At 39.9% G+C, this 19,973-nt stretch overlaps 1 protein-coding gene across 1 annotated transcript in view; it reads left to right on the top strand.

Moving 5' to 3' along the window:
* Positions 1-19,973, top strand: part of MEGF10 (multiple EGF like domains 10) — a 136,518-nt gene that overhangs the window by 91,362 nt on the left and 25,183 nt on the right. Inside the window, exons 9-15 of the mRNA XM_033181376.1 lie at positions 369-543; positions 1,848-1,968; positions 2,793-2,956; positions 5,460-5,562; positions 16,186-16,332; positions 17,535-17,669; positions 18,217-18,345. Of these exons, the coding sequence (XP_033037267.1) occupies positions 369-543; positions 1,848-1,968; positions 2,793-2,956; positions 5,460-5,562; positions 16,186-16,332; positions 17,535-17,669; positions 18,217-18,345 (974 nt within the window). The remainder of the gene's footprint in view (positions 1-368; positions 544-1,847; positions 1,969-2,792; positions 2,957-5,459; positions 5,563-16,185; positions 16,333-17,534; positions 17,670-18,216; positions 18,346-19,973) is intronic.

Here is a 19,973-nt window from a genome sequence, read left to right as displayed (position 1 = left end):
TGGGACATCATACTAGTTAACTGGTTTGGTATTGTCCATTGGATGGAGTTTTTTTAGCTCCTGTCACAGAGTTGACCTCTTACAAAATTAGTGCGTTCAATGTAAGAAAATTAAAAAGAATTTCAGACAAAAGGATGTGGTTGTAATACATCCTGCTAGACATGATGCTGATTTCATACAACATTTCTATATTACCCATCAGGTTTCAGCCAGTTAATTAAATCATACCCAGCCTGGGAATGAAGTTTGAATTATTGCTCATGGAATTACCCACACATTTAGTGATCATTGCTAAAGCAACATTTGCACAGAAGTTGGGTGTCATGTTTACCCCAAAGTGACTTATTCCTTTCGTCCATGTCTCTCAGCTGTCATCCCATGTCTGGAGAGTGTGCCTGCAAGCCGGGCTGGTCAGGACTCTACTGTAATGAGACATGTTCTCCTGGATTCTACGGGGAAGCTTGCCAGCAGATCTGCAGCTGCCAAAATGGGGCAGACTGTGACAGTGTGACTGGAAAGTGCACCTGTGCCCCAGGATTCAAAGTGAGTGACTAGGGCTCTGAGGCAGGAGAAGAGGGGTGCAGTGTGAAGCATCTCAACACCATGGTTTATATGTCCTCCGGTGAAATACAGTGAATGTGCTAAAGTCATCCATGTCATTAATGAGAGAGAAAATGAGAAAAATGCTAATAGAGATATAAGGAATTACCTTAGTATGATGACTGGGAAAGCTGTAAAACTATAAATGTGGCATTAATTTTTAATATAAACATATGTCAGAAAGTATATTATAATTATTCCTTAAGTAATGTATTTTATTGTGTTTTATAGGTGACAAAGAAGTTACTCTTCCAAGTAGATTACTGTTACTGTTGACAGCTTTTGTTTTTAAGTCCATGAAATTTGAAGGCACATCGAGTTAGCATTTGTAATGGATTTACATTCTGTAGTTGGTAGTACATAAGTTTTTAGGTCCCTTTGAAAATCCAGACCCTATAAATATGTCTATATTCCATGCACAATAGAGCAGAATTTTGCTTACAGTTTCTAAGATTTTATCATGATAGGCTAGGAATCTTTGCTTTAAAGGAGAATGTGTTGTTCTTGAATTATTCCTTCCCATTTTAAAGAGCACATTGAACTATGAAGAATGTTGATGATTATTCCAGAGCACATAATGTAGAACTGGTGGATCATAAAGTCACAGAGCTGAGAGGATCTTTAAAGGTTTTTCTAACCCTGTCATAACTCTTTGGTTCAGCCCTTGAATTAGCTTTGTCTTAAGAGTCCCTTCTGTTTTGAAAGGAGATGACCTCCAGTTGCCTTGGTAGCTTAATTCTATGTTTAATGCTCTCTGTCGGATAAAGTGAATCATGTTGCTGAATGTGTCCTGTTGTTGCTTTGCTTTACCCACTAAAAATATTACATAATATTATATAAGGATGTCTAGGAAGGGTTGAGATCTAATGTATAGTTCATACTGATGTTTATTTATTGACAGTAATTTTACAGATAGAATTTATTTTTATATATCTACTTGTCTGAGCAAGGACATAGGGTTTTTATTGTTGTTTTGTTTTGGTTCTGCTATGAAGGCGAAGCTAAGGTAGGTGCAAACTTTTTTGGATCCCATTTAATAATATATCCTAAACATAGACCAGCTAGAGTTGCCCTTACATTTCTAAAATTTGTATAGTGGTGACATTATAACAAAATTTTAAAAATACAGTGTGTTAAAATTAGAGGGGAAGTATAATTAGCATTGCCAAGGTATATTTTTGTTTATTTGTGTTGGCCTTATTTCAGTTGGCAAAACTGAGTGCATTTTGCTACTTGTGCCTATCTAGGGAATTGACTGCTCTACCCCATGCCCTCTGGGAACCTATGGGATAAACTGTTCCTCTCGCTGTGGCTGTAAAAATGATGCAGTCTGCTCTCCTGTGGACGGGTCTTGTACTTGCAAGGCAGGTAAGAGTGGGGGTAAATAAGTCTTTAATTTGATCCTGTCACTTTATCTCCTAAAGACACAAAAAGAAAGAAACCTTAACCAGGGTTCCAGCTCCAGTTGCACCAAAATTCAGTGTCTCACCTCCGCATGTCCCTCATCCAGTGTGGGCTGGAATGCTTTCCTGAGTCAAGGGAAGAGGTTCACATTAGATGATCTCTGAAGTCACTGCCAGCTCCAAAAGTCTGTGTGTCTGTGCATTTTGGGAAGAGTACACAAGCAGACATGTGTTCATGCCCCTAAATTGACTGGCTTGGAGTCATGACAAGAAATGCATCCAAGCACCAATTTTATATGAGCACCAGGACGTGTCCATCCATAGGTGCAGCCAGGATCTTGGATATACACAGTTACTGGTTAATGGGGTCCTGCTTTAAAGATGGGGTTGTGTTTTCAAGCAGAATTATTTGTCTCCCTTCCATATAAATTATTTCACTTTCCTGATCTGAACAAAACTCAGCACTCCACAGTGTGCGTGATCACTGCCCATTAAAGGTGCTCTGACTCTATATCTCTTCCTCATTAGCCCACTAGTATTTTGCAGTGTTGGCGTCCTCAACAGATCACACAGCACACATGGCTGTTTGGGTCCTCAGGGGTGCCTTCTGTTCATCTCTGATGGAGGCTTCACTTGGCAGAACCAGCGCTCTCTGCTGCTGTGGCTGGGGCTGGGAGGCACTGTGTGCATCTCCAAGGTGTTTCTAAAGAGAAACATGTTTTGGGAAGGCTCAGCAAGGCTCCCGGCTGCCTTTGTTCGCTCACATGCTCTGGCGTTCTTGTCGCACAGGCTGGCACGGGGTGGACTGCTCCATCAGATGTCCCAGTGGCACATGGGGCTTTGGCTGTAACTTAACATGCCAGTGCCTCAACGGGGGAGCCTGCAACACCCTGGACGGGACCTGCACGTGTGCGCCTGGATGGCGCGGGGAGAAATGCGAACTTCCCTGCCAGGTATGCACGAATCAGCGCCCTGACGGAAAATGCCTATGAAGAGCTGATGCCGTAGAGTTGGCTTCTTTTTGCAGTTTTCCTGACTTCAAGTGGCTCAGTGTGAACCCAACTTCGGTGACTATTGGAAGAATCTAGGTGTTTGGATTCAAATTGGACGTAGGATTGGAAAAGGGATCAACATGGAAACTGGTTAGATAGGCTCTGTGAGAATTTCTTTCTTCTTTTCCTTCATCTTATTCAGTTTCCTCAACCCCCACCCTTTATTTTCTGTTTCTTATACACCCATCTCTTGGTAGTAGCCAGTGAACAGCACTGGTCAAACACCCAGTGTATGCCTGTCAACTCTCTAAATATTTTGTTTCCATTATCGTGGAAATCCCCCTGCCTTTAGGGTGGAAAGTGGCTGGGATTTGAAAGGAGGGTGGTGATTGATGTCACAGAAATGCTCCTGAAAGTGTTAAAAGAAGGTTTGGAAACAGTGTCTTTTAGCATAAGTATCTCTGGAGCCACAAGAATATCTTAAGATGTCCCTATAGCTCACTCTATTCCCTTGACCTACTTTGGAGATACAGGTCATTAGAAATCTCATACTGCATCTAGCTCAGGCTGTCAGGGAGTGCAAATGGGAAGTGCATTTTGGAGTAAGCTGCTGATTTCTTTTCCATCACTCTGTCTCCCTATAGCAATTCTTTTCTCCTGAGCCGTTAAGCATTCTTTCTGTGGCATGTGTTCTCTGCCTCCAGGACATCATCTGATGGCGAGATAACAATGTGACCCCCTGAACTGGGCCCCTCAAGAAGGGCCTTCCACAATGCTCTTCTGTCTCTGGGCTTCCTCCTCATTAAGTACAACCCACTTCCCAAAGTCGAAATGATCCCACTCATGGATATCCCATGGACAGAGTTGTCAGCTTTGCTGCCTCTCATCAGACTAGTGAACAAATTATCAGTACTTGGAGATGAGCTTGAAGATCACTTTTTACTCCCCATCTGATTGTAGACAAAGCAAAGCCCCTAGCACAATCTCGTCCTTTTTCATACCTTAGAGGAGTTAGTAAATCAGTGAAGGCTGAGAGTTTAGTGGTTCATATCATGACAAAGCTAAATCCTGTGTAGCTCTATCAAACATTGGTGGGGTCTACAAAATGATTGTTTTCTTTTTCTTATTTTAACTAGTTCTAGACAAATAATTATTCATCTATAACACCCACTACCTGTCTATGCTGGTTCCCATGTTCCTCCTCCGTGGTAATTCTGTACCCCTGTTTCTTTTAGTGCTTGGGTGGTGTTGGGAAGGCGTGTAGTGCCTCCCTCAATTCTCAGGATCTGGGGTGAAAGAGCTGAACTTTCCATTCTTTCTCCACAAACAAAATGATCATGTACATGAGGAGTGTTGTCTTCATCAGACCATCCAAACTGACATGCATGTGAAAATATAAAAGATCTGGAAAGGCGGGGTGGGGTGAGGAGGTGTGTCAACTCATGCTTAGGATTGTGAGTCAGAATATTTTGTGTGGCTTAGACTTCCTCCTGAAAAGCAGGATAATAATTAGAGAAAAGAAACAAAAGTTCTTCATTTTTCTTTATAGTGCCATGTATCTTGTTGGCAACTTATGGCAATTAACTCAATTCAATTAAAACTATAATTTTAAAAATTAGTTTATAATTAAACATTTTTTTAAGTTATAAAATTATAGTTTTAAAACTATAATTTTAGAGCTTTTTTTGTGGGTAAGGGTCATTTTTGTGTGAGTCATTCTCTCTTTTCACTAAATAATAGAATGCATTATAAGGGACACTGATCTATTTTGTAAAAAGTCTTTAGGAACAAAAGAAAATATTTTTATGAGTTGTAGCTTATAGGATAAACTTCTTTTAAATACTTGGCATTTTTACATATATTTGCATATATGGATATCAGTGTATTGGCATGATTGGCTTCACCATTTTTATGTCCCAACCATTGTGTCAGGCATAAACTAGGGTTTGAGTGACTTTAAAACACTGACTTCCTGGAGCCTCTATTTTGGGGACTAAGAAGACATAGAAAGAGGTGATTAAGATGCATCCCTCTGGCTGAGTGCGGTGGCTCCCACCTGTAATCCCAACACTTTAGGAGGCCGAGGCGGGTGGATCACCTGAGGTCAGGAGTTAGAGACCAGCCCAACCAACAAGGTGAAACCCTATCTCCACTAAAAATACAAACATTAGCTGGGCATGGTGGCAGGTGCCTGAAGTCCCAGCTACTCAGGAGGCTGAGAATTGCTTCAACCCAGGAGGCCGAGGTTGCGGTGAGCTGAGATCACACCCCTGCACTCCAGCCTGGGCAACAGAGCAAGACTCCATCTCAAAAAAAAAAAAAAAAGAAAAAAAAAAGATGCATCCCTCTAAGAAGTGTTTGGGACAGCAGACTGCATGTGAAATGGCCGACAGTGGCCTTTTCCTCTCCTGCTGTGGGATTTCCCAGGCCCTCACTGTTGCCTTTGATGCTGTTTTCCATGCAGGATGGCACGTACGGGCTGAACTGTGCTGAGCGCTGTGACTGCAGCCACGCGGATGGCTGCCACCCTACCACGGGCTATTGCCGCTGCCTCCCTGGATGGTCAGGTGAGAGCCAAGGACCACTAACTGAAAGGCGAAACCCAGCAACTTAACACCTAGCGCTGCTCCTTGTCAGTTCACAGAAACATACACAAGTCAACTTTTCAAAAGAAATGAAAATTCAATAAAGTTTCCAGTAAACTGAAACCTTTCATCTATAATCCAGGGCTGATTTTTTTGTTGATTTGTGCAGGGACAGTTCTCTTGAGCTACATGTAAGGTCCAGCTGTCAAAATTCAGGCCAGCAAGATGGGGAAAATGTGAATTGCTTTGAAGAGTCCAGCAAGACCGCTGTGGTATATTTTGAGCACTGAGGAAAGAATGATTGAAATAAACCCTAAAAATATAACAAGGGTCACCTTAGTGAGGCAAAAAAATACTGATATTAATATGGTGAATATGCATATGCATATTATTGAATGGTTAATATGCAAATATTAGAATGTTCATTGCTGGAAGTAAAAGTTTTAAAACTTTCTTTTTTTTTGATAATGTTCAGTCATGACAAATTCATAATATGATTGAGTACAAATTATCTAACCACAGGGTGGGTGATTGAGTACAAATTATCTAACCACAGGGTGGGAGTTTCTCCTTATTTATATCACTTCATGGTTTCAGCCAGGAAGTTTATCACGCTAAAAGTGATCCTGAAAGAAGAAGTTTCTGCTCATGGTATACAGACTTGCTAAGATATTTAGTGCCACCTTCCAAGTATCATGAGCAAAAACATTGTTCTTCTAGGACTACTTTACATTCCTATGAGTAATGTGTTAGGGTTCCATTTTTTTCATTTCCTCACCAACACTAGTTATTATCTGACTTTTTGATCCTAGCCATCCTAGTCAGTGTACGGTGGTGTCTCACTGTGGTTTTGCTTTCCATTGATGGCTGATGATACTGAACATCTTTCTGTGCATTTATTGGTCATCTGTATTATCTTCTTTATATAAATCCCTATTCAGACTGTTCATTTTTTAACTGGATTTTCTTTTTATTATGGTGTTATAATAGTTCTTTATATTTTTTAGATGTATGTCCCTTTTCAGATATATAATTTACAAATATTTTCTTCTATTCTTGGAGTTATTTTTTTCTTTCTTCATTATGACTTTTGCAGCAGAAAAGTTTTTATTTTGATGAAGTCTAGTTTATCTTTTTTATTTCATTGCTAGTGCTTTTGGTGTTACATCTAAAAAAAAAAAATTGCCTGATCCAAGGTCACAAGATTTATGTCCGTGTTTCTCCTAAAGATTTTATACTTTTAGCTTTGTATTTAGATATTTGATTTATTTTGAGGTAATTTTTATATACAATATGAGGTAGGTGTCCAACTTCATTCTTTTGCATGTGGCTATCCAGTTGTCCCAGCACCATATGTGAAAAGACTATTCTTACCCCCACTGAATTGTCTTGATACTCTTTTTAAAATTCAGTGTTCCATAAATGTGAGAAGATTTATTTCTGGACTCTCTATTTCATTTCATTAGTCTGTATGTCTCTCCTTATGCCAGCACCATACTGTTTTAATTATTACAGCTTTGTAGGAAGTATTAAAACTGAGAAATTTGAGTCCTCTTAGTTGGTTTTTCTTTTTCAGGGTTGTTTTGACTATTCTGGGTCCTTGAATTTCCATATGAATGGTAAAATCAATATGTTAATTTCCACAAAGAAGCAAGGTGGAGATTTAATGGAGAATGAATCTATAGATTAATTTGGGGAATACTGTTCACTTAACAATATGAAGTCTTCAGATTCATAAACATGGGATGTCACCAGCAACCTCTTCAGGTTGTGTCTGTCAGCCCTTTGGAACATGTTGAGAGCTTCTTTGGTTTTTAAAGGAGTAAACTGAGATGAACTGTCATGTGCTTGATTTCTAGTATCTGAGAGCTACCTTGAGAAACAGGCCAAGGCTGGTGCAGTGGACTTTATTTTCTACCAATAGGAGCTACCCACAGACACAAGGCCTCCCCAACCCTGTAGTTCCATCTTGACTTGCAAAACCTGAGATAACTTTGACTTCACAAGGAAATTCTGCCTTCCAATGTTTCAGCTTGGCTCTTCATCCCCAAATGTTAAAACTGCATCACACTAGGGATTAAACCATTTTAATTTTGTGACTTCGCTAGGGTTCTTGAAGTTTTGTGACTTCGCTAGGGTTCTTGAAGTTCTCAAATGGAGAGATCGATACTAATTTCTCAATGACCACAGTGAAGCCAAATAACATTTTTAACCTTCTGGCAAATTCAGAACTTTTCTAACAGAGAGACCACATCATTTGTTTTATACAACACTCCACCAAATCTACTTTTGTCTTGTGAAGATATAAAGAATGTGAGGTGTTCCTGAACACACCAGTCACTGCTCAAGTGTCCACCTACTTTGATGATTTACAACCAGCCTATGAAAGGCACACTCTAGTGTACATGAGAAGAGCAAGAGACAGGATTTGGCCTGAAGCCAGCCGGAAAATGTGTTAGTTGCATTCCACAGTCTGGGTCATGGGGTAAGACAAATTATCCCATCTGGCCTTAGACCTATCAAGCTCCTACGGGAATGCAGTGGCTTTGTCACACAATGTAATCTTGTAATCCTCTGTCCATCTGTGGCCGGCCTGCTTCTCTAAATGGGAAGACTACCGCTTCATGCTGCTCTATTGCTTGTTGCCCACTATCTCTGCCTCATGGCCTGTCAGTCATTATTGCTTCTAGACCAGCTAAGTTGCCCCAGTGTCTCATTCTTGGGTCTTCTGTGTGGGCTGTTTGTCTGTAAGCATCTGTCGGTATCTAAGCCTGCTGTGAGGTCATCCCTCACACTTACAGAATACGCTTGGTATAAAAAAAAAACATGTAGAGGAAAAGAAAATTACTGAAGTTCCAAAAAAACACCTATAATTGGACCAAGAATTGGCTTATATTTTTTTAAAGGAAAGAGCAACTTCTGTATGTTATTTACAAAGGACATCATTTTATTGTCTGCACCGGACAGACTGATAATTTTTTACCCATAGAAGTGTTTTGGGTTAGTACCTTGTTAGGACTTTTCTGAACATAAAGAAGGTTTTGCTTTTCATTTAAGACACCAGGTTTGAGGTCAAAAAATAAACCATAAGCCCAGGGAAGCAAGCAATTCTATTTCCTCTCATCCCTGTTGCTGAGATTGCTGTAGGTGAACTATTAAGTATCCCTGGACGGGGCAGCAGTATGTAGGGTAGGAGGCTTGTGTGTAGTGAGGCTTTTATGAACAAATCAGTGAAAGCTGACACAGAAGCCAGGGCTCTTCCCCTGACCAAATCAACAAGATGTTCTTAAGTGCTCTGTCAACTGTGGACACTGTGGGGAGAGGCTGATCAGTTGGATTTGGAGCCAGAGATAAGAGTCAGAAGGGTCTTGTTCCTCTTTACAAAGGAATTAACGTGACTAAATTGAGGAAGTCTCACCCTAAGGTGAGATGCCAAGGAAGTTGGCTTGCTCTCTTGCTGTGTACTTACATCCACCATTCCTTATAACTTCAACCAACTGTCTAGTATTTGACTGTTCTCTTAAAGGAACTGAGGCTTTTTTATTTCTATTATAATTGATAGTCCTATTTTACCTAGTCATAAAATAAGTCCTCAAAATATACTGCTATGAAAGGTAAACAAAATAAAAGTTGCGTTTGACATTTTAGATCCTATTTCCAAAAAAAGTACCATTTTATTGTAGTATGTGGTTATTTGAAACCTTAATTTATTGTCATTTTTAGCCAATAGACTATTTTATCAAAAGAGGCAGATTGCAGTAGAAGAATGGGGAAGATGAAATACCATTCAGGATTTAGGCTGTGTCCTATGCTGCTTCTCCTATGCCTCTGGACCTCTGGTATACTCTCTCTTTCTCTCTCTCTCTCTCTCTCTCTGCTATAAAATGAGGCTGACTTTTCAAAATGATTATACTGAAATTTCAGATGTCAGTGAAATATAATTATGAGTGTGTGTGTATACTTATGTATGTATATTTCCAGAGTGATATACTTTTATAAAGTATTTTCCCAAAATTACAGAAACAGACTGAAGTTTATGTCTTCTTTTCTGCTCTGACTTCAGTCAGCAGAACACCCATTTGCTGAGCATTACAGCTAATCAAGATTTCATTCCAGCTGACTGGGAACATGTGCGGTGTCCGGCCTCATTCCCAGCCCTGGCTAAGATCACTGTCACCTGGGAACTCTTCGAACTTGCATATTCCCAGTCCCCACCTCACACCTACTAAATGAGAATATGGAAAGTGGCTTAGGAGGAGGAAGATTATGGAGCCTCTGCCCATCCATAAGGCACATTTGATACAAATTTGGAAAAGATTTGGAAATCCCTCAGGATGTACTCCTTGGCACGTGAAGTGCAAGCTGGATTTCTGCCCCAAGTTAGCCCCTTGGCCAGGGGCTCTTGCATAGTGCAAGAGCAAAACCTTACTTGGTGGCCTTGTCTGCCCTGGTGACCCAGGCAGGCAGTGGCAATTAGGGTCTGCATACTGGCATCTGCTGTGTTGTATTACTCCAGTTATTGAAGAGCTTGGGGTCTGGATGCATTTCTTTGACAGAAATCACATAATCAATGGCAAATGAGAAGAGGAGATTTAAGGATGTGTTTATATCAGAATAAAAAAGTTAAATGCTAAACAGATAAAAAGGATAATAGGACACCCAATCAAACTCTAGGCGTCTTGAGAAAGAGAGAAGAGACTAGCAAGGTGTGGTATAATTGTAAGGGGAGGGGAAGGAGAATAAGAGGAGAGGTTGGGGGCTCATCTGAGCCCAGCCAGGAGCGGTAGAATTGGAAGGAGGAGTCCTGTGGCAAGTTGATGAAACGAGCCCACTTTTCCACTCTTCCCAGCAAGCAGAACTAGGCCTACAGTGGCCTCAACCTCTCTCCACAAGGAAAGCTCTCCTCTCCATGTTTTAACATACACCAAGTTTGATCAGCTGAGTGAGTGAGCTGCTACTTCAGGGACTAATCTGTCCTGAGGTGATGTCTTATGCAGCTAAGGGACGCCCGAATTGTTAAAATAGGGGGAGACCTACCTTCCTTTGTCCAGTGACATATAAGTGCAAATCCAAGTTGGAGATAATAACTTTAGTCAAATGAGTTTAATTAACATGCCTGCACCCAATCAGCCACAAGTACAAATGACTCACTATCTGACCCTTTTGGGTATTGAGGAGTGGAGAGTGTGTCTGCAGGTTCATATGTATATGTCTGTTTGTTTGGGGGAGGGGATCATATAAAAGCAGAAGGCTGGGCCCTGCTGTGAGAGTGAAGGGAGGTGCTCATTCCTCCCCCCAAAAAGAGGCCAAAGAAAAAGCCAAAGCTCCACTATCTGCCTAGCAATCCTTTCTGCTTGCTTTTATCTGGGCCCAGACTCAGGCAGACCATGGGGTCTGGTGTTTTTTTTTTTTTTTTGTCTTGTAACTGCAAAGGCAAACATCTCTGATTTATATGACTTATTAAGACTTTTTTCAACTTTGTTGAACTATATAAAGCAGATTCCTTTTTACTGGATCTTTAAAATCCATAGTACCCAAATAGAAAGATTTGGTTTAACAACCATTTGTTGAGTGTCTCCGGGTTCTATGCAACCATAATGCTTGGGTGCTGGAAACATGGAGAGGAAGTGATACCAACTCCCATCCTGCAGAAGCTCACATTGCATCAAGACAGACACTGTATTGGCAGAGATGGATATACCAGTGAATAACTTCTCTATACTACACCACACCGCACTACACTACACTACGCTACACTACACTAATCACTGCTTTGTTGGTCAAAGGATTAGAAAAGCAGAAAACGTGTTGTGACTAAATACTATATTTCCTCCATCTTATAATTACCAAGCCCAATTATTATTAATAAATATCTCTCTTTGCTCTAATATATGTTTAATAGCTTGTTGCCCAGGAGTTAGACATTGAATCAAAATAATTTTCTTCATTCACTATTGCTCCAAATATTGGAATACTGGCATAAGGAATATAAGCAATTAAGTAAGACAAGGATTTGGGATTATATCTATGAAAGGGGAAAGAAGGACACCCCAGATGATTTATTTACTGCATTCATGCAATCACAAATGCCCAGTGAATGCTGATTTCACATTGAGGCCGCTGGCATAATGCATCAGGCATTAATTGCACGAACATTTCTTTAGAGCTGCTTAGCTGAAGTTTATCACGATCATTCAGCCATTGCCTAGCAACTTGTGAAGGCTATCAAAGAGCTCTTTGTCCTCAGTCCTGGCAAAAACAGTCCCTTACAGATCTCCTTATCAGCATTAGAACATTTATCAGAAGAGAAATGCTCCCATTAACCAGAGATGGCTGCAGATTTAAACCTACCCCCTTCCCATTTTGCCCCTTCTTCTCAATATTTTAGGAAGTTGTTTCCTGAACTATTAAAGTTTTTGTCTATTTTTTGCTAAAACTTCTGAAGGAATTTCCTTAAGATGTCATATAATTCTTTTATGGCCTAATAATCTGGGCTTACATGTAAAAACACAGACCTGAGCCCCCAAATGCATATTTGCTCAAAAATAAGCAAGGCAGACATCTCCACCTCCTTAGCAGGGAAGGGTCACCATTTTTGGTACACAACCTATAAATATGTTGGGCTTCCTGGTTTGAGTGACGACTTATTCAGGAAAGCAAAGAACGATGTGGTTGCTCCATCCCATTGGAAAGTGGTCCTGAATATCATATAGGAAAGAGGAATTATGCTTATTGATTCATTCAACAAATATTTATTTAACACCTCCCATGTGCTAGGTGCTATGGTAAGCAAAAACAGGCATTGTCTCTCCCTCAGGGAGCTGCCAGAATTAATTACCTTTGGTGGAGAATTGGAGGGGAGTCTTCATCTGCATTTTCTTCTATATCTCTCCAGAATTCATCTTCCCCTGCATCTGTGCTGACATTGACTTAGTTTCATGCCTTGTCACTTTGATCATATTTTTTTACCCCCATTTGGGGTTCCCCAGGTAAAAGAGCACCTGACAGGTTTTCTTTCTTCCCAGGCTCAACATCTTCAGGCCATCTTCTGTCCTATAAAGTGCAAATTTAGTTATGCTCCTTCCTTGTTAAAAGTGTTCGTTTGGTCCCTGTTAACACCAGCGGGAGGTTCACACTCTATAGCATGGCACTGTTGGCTCAACTCAATGTAGCCACTGCTTGGCAGCCCAGATACCTCACCTGCTCTCCCCAGCCCCTGAGTTTCAGCTGTACCCAACACTTGCAATTCCCAAAGGACAGACACTTCTTTGGGCTTCTGAGCCTTGCAGCCACTGTTCCTTTAGCCTACAGTCCTCTTCTCCCTTTACAAGCTACCTCTGTTCCTGATTATGATCCCCAGGCAGAGTGGGGTGTGCCTGTTCTGTAGTCATTATCATTTGACTGGAGTTACATTTTTAAGAAAACTTCTCACCAGCAAGCCAGTCGCTGGCCAGATCCCTTGAATGTTTGCTGAGTTGGGTTTCCTTTTCTGCCTTTGATAAACAAAGAAACAAAAAGATGTTTTGTAGGACTCTAGCAAAGTTGGCAGAAAATAAGAGGAGATAAATATAAATAATACACATGTACACACACAGAGACAGAAATAATGGTTAAAGCAAAACTTACAACTCTTCATCCTGGAGAATATTTCATTTCAGGATTATCCTTAAATGGAAGTCACATCAGCAGTCATATACCTGATGCGACTTAGAGAAACAGTTACCCAACACTCTCTTCGTGATACTTACTGCCTGAAATTCCACAATTAGATGCTTATTTCTTAGGCTCTTAGAATGCATGCTGTCTTAGAATATCAGTATTCTCCAGAGAAGGTACTACTCACCAATAATAAATGTATCTTGTCCTTTTCTGACTGTAAGACGAAGGGAAAAATAACCAGGAGGGCACCGAGGACCAGAAGGGGAGAAGCAGCAATAGGAGAAGAGGGTGCAGCAAGAGGAGGAAAGATAACTCCACACCTTTCCCTGGAATTGCCCCCTAACTGAGACATACTTGATATTTATCTTCACATAGATTAGGTATTAGTATCTGCAAAATGCTGACTCATTTTTTACTGATGATAGAGTAAAATAAAAGGACTTGAATTTTTTAAGAGGGAGTTGGTAATAGAATTTTTATAATTTATATTCAAAGGAAACATTTCTTTGCAATTCTAAGATAAAAGTTACTTTCAAGTAAGCTTGAGACAGTTGAAAGATGCTTATATGATTGGACACAGAAGGTTTGATCAATGATCTATAGACTTTGCTATGATTCTCTGGAAATGAAATGATGGGTAAACCATATGAAACAAGCTTATCTCTGCAGTGGATCTTCTTGCTATAGGGTGGGCCTTGTTACTTATACAAACATTACCAGGATAGAGTTGATTATGACTGATGGCTAGGCTAATCAGCTAAACAAACCTCTTAAGGGAAGAGGAATCAGTTATGAAAGAAAGGATCTCTTTACTCAGATTTGCCTATCTGGCCTGTAGTCATTTTTCTTAACATGCTCAGATTGAGAATGGGCTAAGCTATACATAAATCATGATAACCTATGTTATAAAAAAGCAGCATATACTTTTGACTTAAAGTGTACTCCATTCCGTCTTAACTGAATTTATTAAGTGTAATTTGAAGCAGTGATTTGGCAAATAGTTGATAAACTAAGTCATCATAAATGGCTAAATCTTACGTCTCCCCCAAGTCCCCACCCTAACAAAAAAGCATAAAAAATCAGGACTCATTTTTCAGGATGATGATCAGTCAGATTAACCAGATAATTACTCAGCTTCCACTTCTTCGAAATCTTCACTGGGATTTGCCTTGATGGCTCCAGACCAAAATGCCCTGGATTGGTTGTCTAAGTCTCTGTGATAAACAGGTGTCCCCCTCTTGGCTGTTGTTAAGCAGGAGTCTTGGCTCACGGTCAGAGTCTAGGACCTGAATTTGAATTGAGAGTGAAGCATTTAGCAGGTTACCCTTGTTGGTACTTTCTTTAAATTCACAAAACAAAGTTTAGGTTTGCAGACTTGTTTTGAAGTGATTTACTGCTTAATATGTTTGATGCTTCTGCCTTGTATAGGTGTGGATATAAATTCCAGGTAAGATTCTGTGGCTGATGTATCACATTTGGGGAGGGTAGAGTTTGCAATTTCATCTCAGTTTTTCAAAAGAGATTTGAAAAAAAAAAAGATAATATATTCATGATTGCAAGAAAAAAATCAACATAGTAGGCCCAGATTTCATATTTTATTCTGTGGGAAATATTTAAACTCCAATTGGTTTATGAATAGACCTGGTTTCCTTTCTTCAGCCCACGGTCCAAATGAAATAAAAATCTATTGTTGGGTCAAGCTAGACACAATGAGGTCTGCGTGCTTTCTTGCCTGTTTAATGGCCTTTACCATGTGAGAGACTTTCAGAAGGAAAAAAACAGAAACAGTGGATCTTCTTGCTATTCTGCTCTTCCGGTGTTCACCGGAAATGGCGTACCAATTAGCAACATTCATGTTATAGTTTGGGACTGCTTCCATATTAAGGTTCAGACTGTGGTGACTTTTTGCCTGATTACTTTAGAAGTCGGAACTGTAACACAAGACATGACCATCTCAGCATCGTGGTGCTGGGTGGTTGTTAGTATTCTGGAATCCTGGAGGGTGTGTGTGCTTGCTCTTAATGTGTTTTCATTTGCTCTGAGGCCAGCAACTGCCAGTTCACTACTAATTATTACTTATTGCCTTTCAATGTGAAGAGGATTTCTTTGAGTTGTGAAGAATTCTGGCAAGAAAGAGGCCCCTATTGTATTTCCAATATGAATATACAGAAGAGACTTATTTATCTCAAATAAAACCTGGCTTTAGATATATTTTTGCAAGCTTGGCTTTCCTCTCTGTTTCCTTTTGGCATTTTGTTGTTGTTGTTAATTCTAAAGTTTCTCAATACTTAAAATGAGAGTTAAACACCTGCATACAGTTTCATAGTAATCGATAGCATAGACAACAGCTACAAATAATGTCAGTTGTGATATTCTGCCAATATCTCTCCAATGTCAGATAAGATTTTTAAGGAGGAAGTTGGTGGCACGTGTCAGTGCATCTTTCTGTTCTGTACAATGCACCATCAAGTTATTTTAAGATTATGTTTATTTGTTTAATCCAGGGGAGGGTTTTCTTTATGTAAAACATTTTTTGGAACTGTGCATTGCCTTATCCTTTTACACTTTTTTTCTCTATGAAAACAAAGAATGGAAGGAGGAGGAGGAAGTCACCAAGGCTAAAATATATCGTATTGTTGATAAATTTTACTTGCAATAGACAGAGCCCTTGGGCTTCCACTTTGCTCCCTCCTCCTAAAGAATAAAAATCAATATAACAAAAGTGTGCTATTCCTTCTTCGTGACTCCATAGAAAATTGTTCTGGGTATTATTTTAATGTTATGATGATACTGTGTACTGATGTGTATAAGGTGATAACTCGCCATTCATTGCTGCTCGTGATCCTCAGGTTTAGTACTGTGAGCTTAGTCCTCATCTTTGAATTAGTATCTGCGGAAGTTCCACACTGCCTCTCACTCAGCCTTGCCCCATGTGCATTATTACAGGTGTCCACTGTGACAGCGTGTGTGCTGAGGGACGCTGGGGCCCCAACTGCTCCCTGCCCTGCTACTGTAAAAATGGGGCTTCGTGCTCCCCTGACGATGGCATCTGCGAGTGTGCACCAGGCTTCCGCGGCACCACTTGTCAGAGGAGTAAGTGTCTCATTAGGCAGTAATTTCCACCTTCCCTTCCTTGGGCACCATGTACAGAATGATGATCTCTGTCCTACCTCTCAGTTTATAGTGATGTCCTGTTGCACTTGAAGGCAAAAGAGAGTGTAATGGTTCACTTGTCCTTTGCAGAACTGTGTTGAGAGCACTCCCCCAAGAGCTTCATTCTTTCCAGCCTTCAGAACTAACCTAACAGATGGGGATTTAACCATTTCTTCTCAATAATTACTTCATTGCCTCATTGGCACAACCATCAGGATATATTTCTTCATCCTTTCTGAAAGCTTGCAAATGGTGTTCTAGAAATTCATTGACCTGTAAATATTTTATTCAGCAATTTGGCATTGGCCTTACCTCAATTACCAGACATCAACATCAGCCAAACCTTGAGGCAAATCATTCATCCTGCTAGTAGTCTTAAAATCAGTGCTATGGGGAAAATGGAATTGCGAAGTTGAAAAAGGAGACCGTTGACATTGGTCCTTAAGACTTCTGAGTTAGAGAAGGATCCATAAGATTTTACTTAATATTTTAGTGAATGCAATCAAAAAAGAATATGTGACTAATTATAAGTTACACTATTCTAATTTTTAAAATTGCCTTTTCCCCCATAAGAATTCTATGCAGTTATCCTATATTTAAAACTGAATAATATATTGGCAAGAACTTAAGTATACAGAATTTTGCTTAATCACTTTTCGATTACAGTCATTAACCTGAACCATTTTGAGGAGGAAAAACCTTCAAATTTTGACTGTCGATCTATTTTTATTGCCAGTAACAACTCTTAAAGAATAAAGGATCAATAAATGGATTGAGAGTGCTTATTTGAGACTTATTAGTATTACAATTTTTTAATCTCTTTATTTATTCAGTGAAAATTCCTGGAGCCCCTGCTTTATGCCAAACCTTGAGCTAATTGGGGCCTTAAGTGGGAAAATAAAGAAGATTAAGACATTTGCTTGCTCTCAAGAAACTCAGAGTTTAGTGACTTCTTTTCCTTATTAAAGAGTTCCTTTGTTCCTTCATTGTTCTTGTTTTCTACTTGGAAAATTATCTGTATTGTTCTAATTTTTTTTTAAGGTTTTGCTTTTTAACCTCTGAAACTTTAACTAGATCCCAATCTGGAGTGCGAGAGAGACGCATCTCAGAAGGATAACTGCTGATTTCCCTTCTATTTTCAGTCTGCTCCCCTGGTTTTTATGGGCATCGCTGCAGCCAGACATGCCCACAGTGTGTTCATAGCAGCGGGCCCTGCCACCACATCACCGGCCTGTGTGACTGCTTGCCTGGCTTCACAGGTGCCCTCTGCAACGAAGGTAAGGCACGAAGCATCCTGGACAGCTGGGTGGTGATGAGCACGCCCTGGAGATGAGCATGCCCTGTCCTCAGGCCTCCCCTTGGCCTCTCTGAAGGCCATGTTTTCAGCTGTCTGCTAGGAATGTGTTCTGCTGTGCTGTGTCTGCAGCTTCTCAGATAGGACTTTGAGCTTTGGAAAAACTGGCTTGCCACTCCAGCAAAACGTTTTTATTCCCTGAGTTGAGCTACTCTTCAGTTTTAGCTGGACCCATCGTCCCATAAACAATCAATGTGAGAAAGGATTTTTGACTCCCAGAACAAGAAGTCGTGAAGTCAGATTTCTAGAAGTGCAATGATGTCCCCTGGTTTGTGATGCTGTCATGAGAATCTTTGGCTTCATGGATTTGTAAAAATGAGCCCATTCAAGATGAGGGATGCTGTTGAGCAGAGATAGCTACCAATGAGCAGCTGGGCCTGTGACCTTTAAAGTCATTTCCTGTGCTAAGATTCTAGGGTTCTGTGAGAGGGGTTGTGATTGTGAGTTACTGATCTATAGCTTATTCACAGTATGTCCCAGTGGCAGATTTGGGAAAAACTGTGCAGGCATTTGTACCTGCACCAACAACGGAACCTGTAACCCCATTGACAGATCTTGTCAGTGTTATCCCGGTTGGATCGGCAGTGACTGCTCTCAACGTAAGTCTTGTTTGAGAACAATTAATCAACTGTTCTTATTTGTTTGTTTTCAGATTCTTTAGGATTGAAGTATGAGGGTTTTTATATAATCAAGAAAGAATATATGACTAATTAAAAGACACATTCTACTTTAAATTCTTTTTTTAAAATTCTTTTTTTTCCCATTAAGTCCTCTATGCAATGGTCCTATGTTTAATCCAAATAATGTCTTGGAAAGAACCTAAATATGTAACATTTTGCTTATCCACTTTTCAGTGATTCACCGTCCATTGAAATAAGCAAAAACAGCCATATTTAGAAGTTTATCTCTTCATTTTGTGTTTATCTGGAGAGTTAATTACAGAGAAAGAAAAAATGGAATTAAATGATGTGAGCCTTAGAAACCTATTGGGAACCAGAGTGAACTGCCCACCTAATATGCTTACCTTCACCTTGGCATCACCCAAGTGCCTTCCACACCATTGGATTTCAGACAGGAATTGTGTGACCCTATAAGGGACTATATAGATGACTCTTAGAGCATCCATGTCATGAAAAAAGTGACATCGACTATAAGTCATTCATGAATGTTTTGAAAGGGTCAGGGCAATGTCTAAAAGTATTCAACTCTTGACCAAGGAATAGCATATGTATGGGGTAATCTGGTTTCATTCATTATAAATTTTATGAAACACTCTCAGTTTATATTGAATTCCCCCATCATGCACATAAGAGAAATCAAAGAATTGCTGTGTACAGTCATTTTACATGGTGCTTTATTGATAATTTAATTCAAGCTTCACAGTTACAAGCAACCTGCAAATACTAATTGATGAGCAATATGTTTTTTGCTGGAAGACTTTTTTCTGAATGTTAATTTTTTCCGTAGGTAGTCCAGGCTGTACCCCATTTTTTAGGAATAAGGGAACAGAGCCAATAAATCTCAGAAGTGTAGCTCTTTGGTGAAGGAAGTGTTATGCGATGTGATTTCACTGCATTCTGGGGGCATCACCTCAGAAGAAATCAGTCTGTTTAAATCTACATGTGTTGCAAGGGCTGTGACGGATAGCTGGGAATATGGACAGATTGATAAATAGATACTGAAAAACAGGGTTTGGGAAGAGTAAAAGGTCCAATATCATTGTCATAAAATGATTGATTTATATTGCTCCTTTGAAAAGCAGTCTTTATTTTGGAAATTCGTCCCTTCCTCATTTGGAGGAGGAATGTGCTGAAAGGAACAAAAATAGAAACACAACTATGAATGGAGACTATAGTGTTGCCTGCCCCGATAATCACTCCACAGGAAGCTGATTTATTTGGCAAAAGCCTTTGCTTCTCCTGGGGATCATTGATTTCACTGATTCCCTTATGGACTCTATGGAACCATCTTCATATTTCTTCTTGGCTGATTGTGAGCCTGTCTAAAGAGAGCAAAGTCCTTCACAGTGAAAACACAGACTTTGAAAACTTAAAGGGGTACATTTAAAGGGGCAGGTGTCTTTGGGAAAATGATTTTTTAAAGCACTATCTCTACATTTACCTTTTGGGAATATAAAGTTGAGTAATGCGTATTCCGATTCTCTGATCATAACAAATATGGGGAGAAAAACCTAATGGCAGTGGGTTACTTCAGAAAACTATATCGT

The sequence above is a fragment of the Trachypithecus francoisi genome, unplaced genomic scaffold, assembly GCF_009764315.1.
Source record: "Trachypithecus francoisi isolate TF-2019V2 unplaced genomic scaffold, Tfra_2.0 Lachesis_group2, whole genome shotgun sequence".
NCBI classification, from domain to species: Eukaryota; Metazoa; Chordata; class Mammalia; order Primates; family Cercopithecidae; genus Trachypithecus; species Trachypithecus francoisi.
Note: the sequence above shows the minus strand (reverse complement) of the source record. Positions and strands in the feature narration are given on the sequence as shown.